The sequence below is a fragment of the Athalia rosae genome, chromosome 1 (genome assembly GCF_917208135.1).
Source record: "Athalia rosae chromosome 1, iyAthRosa1.1, whole genome shotgun sequence".
Lineage (NCBI taxonomy): Eukaryota > Metazoa > Arthropoda > Insecta > Hymenoptera > Athaliidae > Athalia > Athalia rosae.
The window spans coordinates 2,696,180-2,703,826 of NC_064026.1; the positions used below are offsets into that span (position 1 = coordinate 2,696,180).

The following is a 7,647-nucleotide window of genomic DNA, read 5'->3' on the forward strand; positions in this document are numbered from 1 at the left end:
ACGATACGTCTCGTTAATTATTTGTCTAGCGAATGGATGAGCGCGCTTTTGGACCGTTGAAAACTGAATTAAAATGGTGAAACGGAGAGCGGGGGGGTGTATCGAGTTACGTTAACATTAGCGGGTTAGGAGACGGTAAAGGTCACACGCCAAGCTGATACGGGCTGCCGATAGGAAGCCCGCGAACCTGCACGACCTCTTTTCCTCCTCCTTATTCCTGTACGTATTCACGACTACTTGGACTCCCTTGTAGGTTCCAAAGATATATGTATATTACACAATTGGATACATTTCCGGACTAAAACTTCCGCGTTATCTTACCGCACACGAACGGTGTGTATATACGAGGGAGGGCGCACACTTTTTAGAAATCTTAGCTTCGGCACAAGTTACCCTCCCTAATTCTCTCTTTTTTTTTTCTGTAATCTTGGGCCCGGACGAAACCACCTCAATTACTTTCCCGCCAACAAATTCAGCGGCCTCAGAATTTCCGCAGGATAAGCGTCGGGGGGTGTCGAGTTTCGCTTTCCGACCCTCGAAAATCTTCGAAATTTCGAGTGGACGATCGTTGATCCCGTGCGAACCCGTGCGCGGTATAAGAAATGAAATAAAATGAGAAAAAAAAAAAGAAACGTTTTAATGGAACACGTCCGCGTAACTGTACGCGTCCTTCGCGAGCTTGGTGAGAAAAATATGCGACGCTTATGTGGGAAACCGCATAATTCTAACGACCCTCCCGCATACCTGTGCGGCACGTACAGGTATATTGTAATGGACTGTTCCGACAACGGGCGGGTATTCGAAAACCATATTACATATATATACTTTTAGACGTCGTCGTCGGGTTTCGCTGCACTTGGCAAACGCTCGGTTGCAGGACCATCGCCGCGCTTAAAGTTATAACACTCATACGTACGTGTACACCGCAACAGGGGTTACAAATAAAGCACACTACGAGTGTAAAACACATTAGAAAAGGGGGTGCATACTTAGCTGTACCTATACGTTGTGTACATGAATCTCTGTATATATACATATATATATATGTATGTATGATCAGACTGTTGCGGAGTTCGCGTGTCAAGCGCGTGGTTTTCTTGTGTGTTTTGTAATATTTAGTACCATGGTTGAGGTCAAGGCCGAGTCTTGCAATTCCATCGAACGTACTGTGGAAAGAAGTTGGAAGCAAAAAAAAAAAAGAAAAGAAAATGGAAGAAGTGAGCGAAGAGAGAAATTTACCTTTCGGTATAAATCGTTGGATTACATATATTTTCTCATCATACCGCTGCAGGTTTTTTTTTCTTCTTTCTTTCTTTCTTTCTTTCTTCCTTTCTTTTATTCCTACACATAATTATTACAGCGCTGACCAATTTTCAGAATTGCTGCGGTTGAGATTTTAGAAAAAAAAAAAAAAAAAAAAAATTTCTCCGTACGTGACGTGCACTTCGTTGCACGTGATGTAGGATGTCGTATGAAATATGTTTCCGATGCGAATCAAAAGAATCATCCAAAAAATTCGTTTCATTTTCGATATTCCGAGCTAAGCGAGAAAATGTTCAAATACGTTCAAATTCGTTTCGCGAGAACGTCGCAAGGGTAGTTTGTACCGAGGAAATATTTAACCCAAAGATTAAAACGCGTGTGTCACGCCTCAAGTCTCTCTTCGAGAAAGAGCGTAAAGTTTTCTATTTTTACAAAGCAGCTGGTACATGCGTGTGCGAATGTGAAACCTTCGTGTTTTCCAATGTGGCGACGGGAGGGGGGGGGGGGGGGGGGGGGGAAATCCCACATACATATGTGCAATTAGCACCCTATTCGTACGTAAAATAGCCGAGGCTATTCTTGGCGCGATATGTATATTTGGTGAGAAACTGTATACAGGTATATTCCGATATCGCAGAGACATGAATATATATAACAGTCGAGCGGCATTCGGTGGTAGCAGGTCGAATGTGTCTGTTCTGCTGTATAACGTAAGTTCCAACAGACTTTTGACGTCGTTCGTCAGAGGCGCACGAATTACAAATCAACGGGCGTTGAAACATCTTTAAAAAAGCTACGTAATCGTCGATTTCGATAACTGTATCGTTGCGTACTTGAAACGAAACACGTACGTATATGTGTTGAGATATAAAAACGCATAACATACTTAGAAAAGAATAATCAATACTCGAGTTTTTTTTTTTTTCTTGCTATTGTTCTTTTTCTTTTCTTTTTTTTTTTTTGTGAATAAGTAATTTGCTTAAAAACGAGGTCATCTTACGATCCGTTTGTTCCATAAGAAAGCTTCGGCCGGTGGGATTTTGAGCTTATCCCCGGTAGTGCGGTCTACAGGCGGGATTAACAAACAGCTGAGCTTTTTTCCAACCATCGATCGCTCTGCTTTCGAGGATACCAACGTCCGGTAGAAACGACTGAGTCGCGTTGCAACCCCCGAAGGGATGATCCCGGGGCAACAAAAACTATCTACTTTATTAACCGCCGCGAAAACTCGACTGACTTCGAGTTTAAGATGGGGAAATGAATTTTTTTTTAAAAAGATTCTTCCAATCTCTCGGAGAACAGAAAAAGTTCTCCCGTCGAAACTGTACAGCAATAACGTCGTTTGCTCGAATATTTTTTATTTATTCATGATTTTTCCCTCAATAATCCGAATTTTCGTTACGTCCACCCCAAAATCGTCATTGGTATCGGGGAAAAAATATTTTTCCAAATTTTCAACTACGGTGATGTAAAATTGTTCCGACAATCTATAGTGATCTCCGGTTGTGTTTTTGACGACGCTAGAACAACGCCTCGTTTCTTCTTTCTTCTTTTATCCTCGCTTTTTGGCCCCTATCGTCGTCGGTGCGAGGCGAAGCGGCTTTTCAAAAGTGCTGTGGCCGGTGGAAAAAAAAATGTTATCTCTCCGTTTCTCGACGGGGAAAAGAGCCCTGGAAATATGGTGGAAGAGTGGCTGGTGCCTTTCATCCTAACTAATCATGACGCCGGATCGCAGATGCATCTGCGGTATCTGACCTGGTAAGGGGAAGCCTCCCGACTTATCACCCTAAGCGTATAAATCGTTATATATACACCGATATAGCGCCCGCCCGGCGTTTCCATGACATCGGCGTGCAGCCACCCTTCGGTATCGCGAATCGTCGGAGGAAAATCTGCAACCAACCGCCGTTCTACCGGCGAATCTATTCAACGCGAAGAACCCTTAGCTACTCGTGGTGGCGATATTCGCTGAAATATCGATATACACCCCGGACGAAAGAGAGTCTGAAAACCCGTTTATCTCGATATTCGATTTTCTTGTTTTCGGACTTCCCGTCTAACGAGGTGGACTAGCGTCCAGCGAATATCGACCGTATTCACGCACAGCTGCGAACACCCTAGTCAGCTGTCGCTGCACATGAAGTGTAAACGCGCGGCGGAAAGCATCCCTCGTGAAAGAAACTTCGTTGGCGAATAAACGAATCGATCGTCGAATTTTCGTTGTACCGTAACTCGCGTCGTTCCCTGACCTTGGGGTCAAACGAGAGACGAATCGAGGGCGGACGGGGCCGGTGATGCCGAACCCGCCCGGGTGATTCGAAATATTTATAATTCAGGACACTCCCGGCAGACTGACTGCATGTCGGCGGAAATTTATATAGGTCTACCGCAGAAGCGTATCCCGTGGGATATCTCAAACGCGTATTTTCGCACGTGCAACACGCTCGACCCGCGCTGTAAGGCGTACGTACGTTAGTTGAAATTTGTAACCCGACGTACAGGGCGCGGTCTACGTGCTCCACGTTCTCGTGCTTTTTTATCGCTCCGCCTTTTACGGGTTTTGGGTAGTTGAACGTTGATGCTTCATTTGCCGGATAAATGTTCGCGGCCTTGTAGAATTTTGACACGCGACGATATCCAGTTTGATTAAATTTACCGCCGTCTGGTCCGATCCGTCCGACCGTGCCCGTGCACCTCTCGAAAATTACGTTCGTCAGACGAAATGTTATTAGCGGGCAACACGCTTCGCAAAATTGTTAGTACACTCGAGCATGACGGACGTGTTCGGGGACAGGGGGTTAGACTATCGGCGATTTAAATTAGAATCTGGGTATGAGTTATGTGAAGAATATATTTAGAAAAAAAAGAAATTGGACGAGGGTAATTAGGCGGGTTGATTTTTTTTGAATTTTTAAGAAATTCCAAAACTCGTGTCGGTGTACGTTCTATTTGGATTAAAAATAAAAAAAAACGTCGACGAAACAAGAGAGATGCGCGATATCTATTCCCGGAGTAACTGGAGTGTTGCGATGCTCTACGGCGGTGGTTGGGTATTTTAATGAGAGAATTTCGAACGAGAAATACGCGAGAGAGGGTAACAGATATTGAAACTGTTCGTTGCTATTCAGGGATTCCGAGGGTCGTTAGGCGGTAATAATAATCCAGGTTGCTGCAGTACCGCCATTGAGTTTTAAATTAATTCACTGCATCTTCAAAGCTATGGAGAATTTTTTAAACGAATTGTTCGACACCTCGCGACGCTTAATTAGCCGTGATTTTCGTTCGTGCGAATAGCTGTTGAATAAAAAACGAAAAAAAAAAAAAAAAAAAAACCAACCCGACGTGTGATAAAACTAAAATACATTTTTGGAAAACGTTGTTAAATTTTGAAGAAGAGTTTCGCACTGCCGTTCGAACAAATTTTTCTTGATAAGAGTCGAATCCAATTAGGTACGATATAATACAAGAGATACGAGATGAGAACGTAGCTCGTAAATCTCTATAAATACACGCGTATACGGAATGAATAAAATCATGCGTGAAATATAGAACATTTTTTTTCAATTATCAAAATTGATCGCCCTCTGAACCCGCGACATAGTATGCGGCGGCCGAAAATTTGCAACACACCGACTCTTCAACTCGGTCTAATACGACCGAGAACCGTTGCAGCTTAGGCGCCAATTAATTTGGCGATCGACGCAATCGCTTTTATTTTTAATGTTGTCAAATGCTAATTGCTGTTACCAGAAAAAAATTACGCTCTAATCGCTTCGAGTGGGTCCGAATCGACGCGTTATCGCCTTCTCGCTTCCTCCCATCGAGAAAGCGACGAGATGGAAAGAGAAATAGAAAATCTCCACGAAAGTGGAGATGAAAATATTCTTCTCTTAGCCGACGACGCGTAATGGAGCAACTTCCGCTCCTCGAAAAGACGACCCGACCCTCCGTAAAAATCTCATTCTTTCAGTATTATTCGCACGGCTTCCGATTGATCGGTGACCGTCTTCTGGATCAGCGCAAAAATCACTGTGAGCGGCGGTAAAGTGAGGCAACCGAATCAACGAGGATAACGATTAGATTGCAATTATCTCGTCTTTCTAATATGTAGTCGGTTATCCATCGATCATCTTTTACCAAGTTTATTGTAAGCTACAAGGGATTAAAAAGGCTGATCAACGGGTACCGGTGACTTTATTATCTTTCTCTGGATTATATAATCGACGGTTGAATAAAAAAAAAAAAAAAATGAACGAAGAATACGAAAGGAGTGAATATGTTACTGGATCAAAGTTTTTTGGCTAGTGTTCTTATTGGTTCTCGAGATGATCTTGAGAGTCCATCGTAGCGAAATTTGAGTGCCGATTCGACCCCGATTGTGCAATTGTTTCGAACCTTTCGCCACGAAAGTTGGCGCCGATCTCCTTCTCGACGTTTGATATTCTGGATTCGTTCCAATTCGCGGTAACGGCGTGCCTCCGGATGTGATTTTAGGGATGGGGTGAGCTCAACCAGAAAATCAGAAACTCGACTAGGAAATTTGCCTCCGTTTCTTCGCTACACAGCGATTACATATTTCCTCGTCGATGCAACGGCGGAGTATGCCACGATCAATGATACCAGACCGATGAACCATTTCGGTCATTGTAATCGGCGAGAATCAAGATACCCCCTATCAGTCACGAGCGGGTATAGAATCGATCGTCAATTCAATTATGACTGTATCGACGGTGATATTCGTCAACCGCAACGAATTAATTTACACTGCTGGAGAATCGCTAGTAAATTGAATTAGAGCAATTATGCGCGATGACGTAACGGGGGTGAGGTGTGAGCCATTACGGTCGATTTCCTTTTTCTTTCTTCTGATAAAGAGCGAAGAAAAGGTGCATCGACAGACACTTCGCAGTCACTTCGGTTCTTTGCCGATTATTAAAATAACGAAAGGTCAAATGGTAGCAATTTTTCGTCCATTGATCTCGCGAGAAATCGACTGCCTTTGATTTTTTTTCTTTTCCTCCGGTGGAAGAGGAAGAGAAAAAAACTCGTCTCGTACGTTTATTGTTCGGATCTAGTTATCCGATTCAAAAATTGTAAACTTTGAGCGCTGGCTAATCTCTAATTGCGCCTTGATGACGGATAAGGTTTCATCGAAAGTGTTTTTCGCTGACCAAAAAACTGATAAGCCAAATTATTGCAGATTTAAATTTTGACGATTTTATTCGGCTTTCGATTACTCCTCGGATCGATTTCACGCCAGAGTTTCATCAGCGAGCGAAACTGGGTGAGACGGCTCGTTACAGATCTTATCAAAGTGTTTCTATCGGTTAGTGAGTCTCCCCAATAACGCGGCTTCCGATTTATCAGACCTGACGTAAATTCGTCTGATGAAGAATCGAGCTTATTTTCGGAAATTCATCCTAAACCTTTAAATTCCATCTCCTCGAACTCCCTTATTTCCAACGATCCTCGTACGGTCCATATATTTTTTGCAGCGTTCGTCGTAAACCCTCCAACTTCGGCATGAAATTCATCTCGCGGTTCGTCAACCGCGTTAATTGCAGCACTCGGTGATATCGGTGCTGATTCTCTGCCAGGCGAAAAGCCAGTAGCCAATAGCCCCGCCCAATACAATAGCGACGCAAAGCCAGACGTTGTAGGTCATGAAAATCAACATCAGGAAGTAACTGATCACGATTTGGATCATCTGAAGAAACGTCTGAAGTATGTGAACGCCGGAGAATAACGACGGCCTGAAACAGAACGCCGTTCCGATTCAGGGCGGGAGGAAAAATAACCTCGGTGAATATTTCGATCAAATTTCATGCTCACTCTTTTCGATCACCGAGCCGGGCCAGTGACGCGCTGACGTACAAATGTTCACTGAAAAAATCAACCAACGATTTTTCGAATTCTTCCGGAATAAAATAGAACTGAACAAATCTGACCTCGAGGGCCATACCCGGGCCCTTGTAATATCATGGGAATGCCCACCGGTAATTTTTCAGACCCTCGTAAATCGCTGCCATCAGGGTGATTCCGATCATGGAGCCCACGATGCCTTGCCAATCGTGAGTTTTCCAACCGTCGAATAGGATCACCGTGTTGAGTCCGGTTTGAAAGGACATCTGCGACGGAAATAGATTCGTCGATTAATCGGCCACTACGGTAAACAGTTTCGAAGCGACAGCGGCTTACCTCCATTTAGCTGGCTTGAATTTTTACTGCTACGGGGTTGGTTATTAGCGACGGAATGGAGAGGCACTCGTAAAACCGTCTCTTCCAGCTCTTAAGACAATGCCCTTATCGTATCGATAAGATACCCTCTTATCTAAAGCAAGCTGTAAGATGACGTTGGAGAAAACTACTACGTGATCAATCTTA

At 43.8% G+C, this 7,647-nt stretch overlaps 1 protein-coding gene across 1 annotated transcript; it reads right to left on the reverse strand.

Annotated features, from left to right (window-relative positions):
- Positions 1-6,457: 6,457 nt before the first annotated feature.
- On the reverse strand, positions 6,458-7,604 carry LOC105682989 (high affinity copper uptake protein 1-like). Its single transcript, XM_012395255.3, has 4 exons — positions 7,462-7,604; positions 7,258-7,391; positions 7,096-7,146; positions 6,458-7,016 (listed from the first exon to the last, which is right to left on the reverse strand). The coding sequence occupies exons 1-4, from the start codon at positions 7,465-7,467 to the stop codon at positions 6,818-6,820; spliced, it is 390 nt and encodes a 129-aa protein (XP_012250678.1). The 5' UTR covers positions 7,468-7,604; the 3' UTR covers positions 6,458-6,817.
- Positions 7,605-7,647: the final 43 nt, after the last annotated feature.

Bases quoted from the DNA above. Each gene is read 5' to 3' on its own strand.
- LOC105682989 (XM_012395255.3), bottom strand. The intron at 7,147-7,257 runs GTGGGCATTCCC...TGATTTTTTCAG, and splicing joins GAGGGTCTGAAAAATTACCG to TGAACATTTGTACGTCAGCG. The intron at 7,017-7,095 runs GTGAGCATGAAA...GTTCTGTTTCAG, and splicing joins CGGCTCGGTGATCGAAAAGA to GCCGTCGTTATTCTCCGGCG.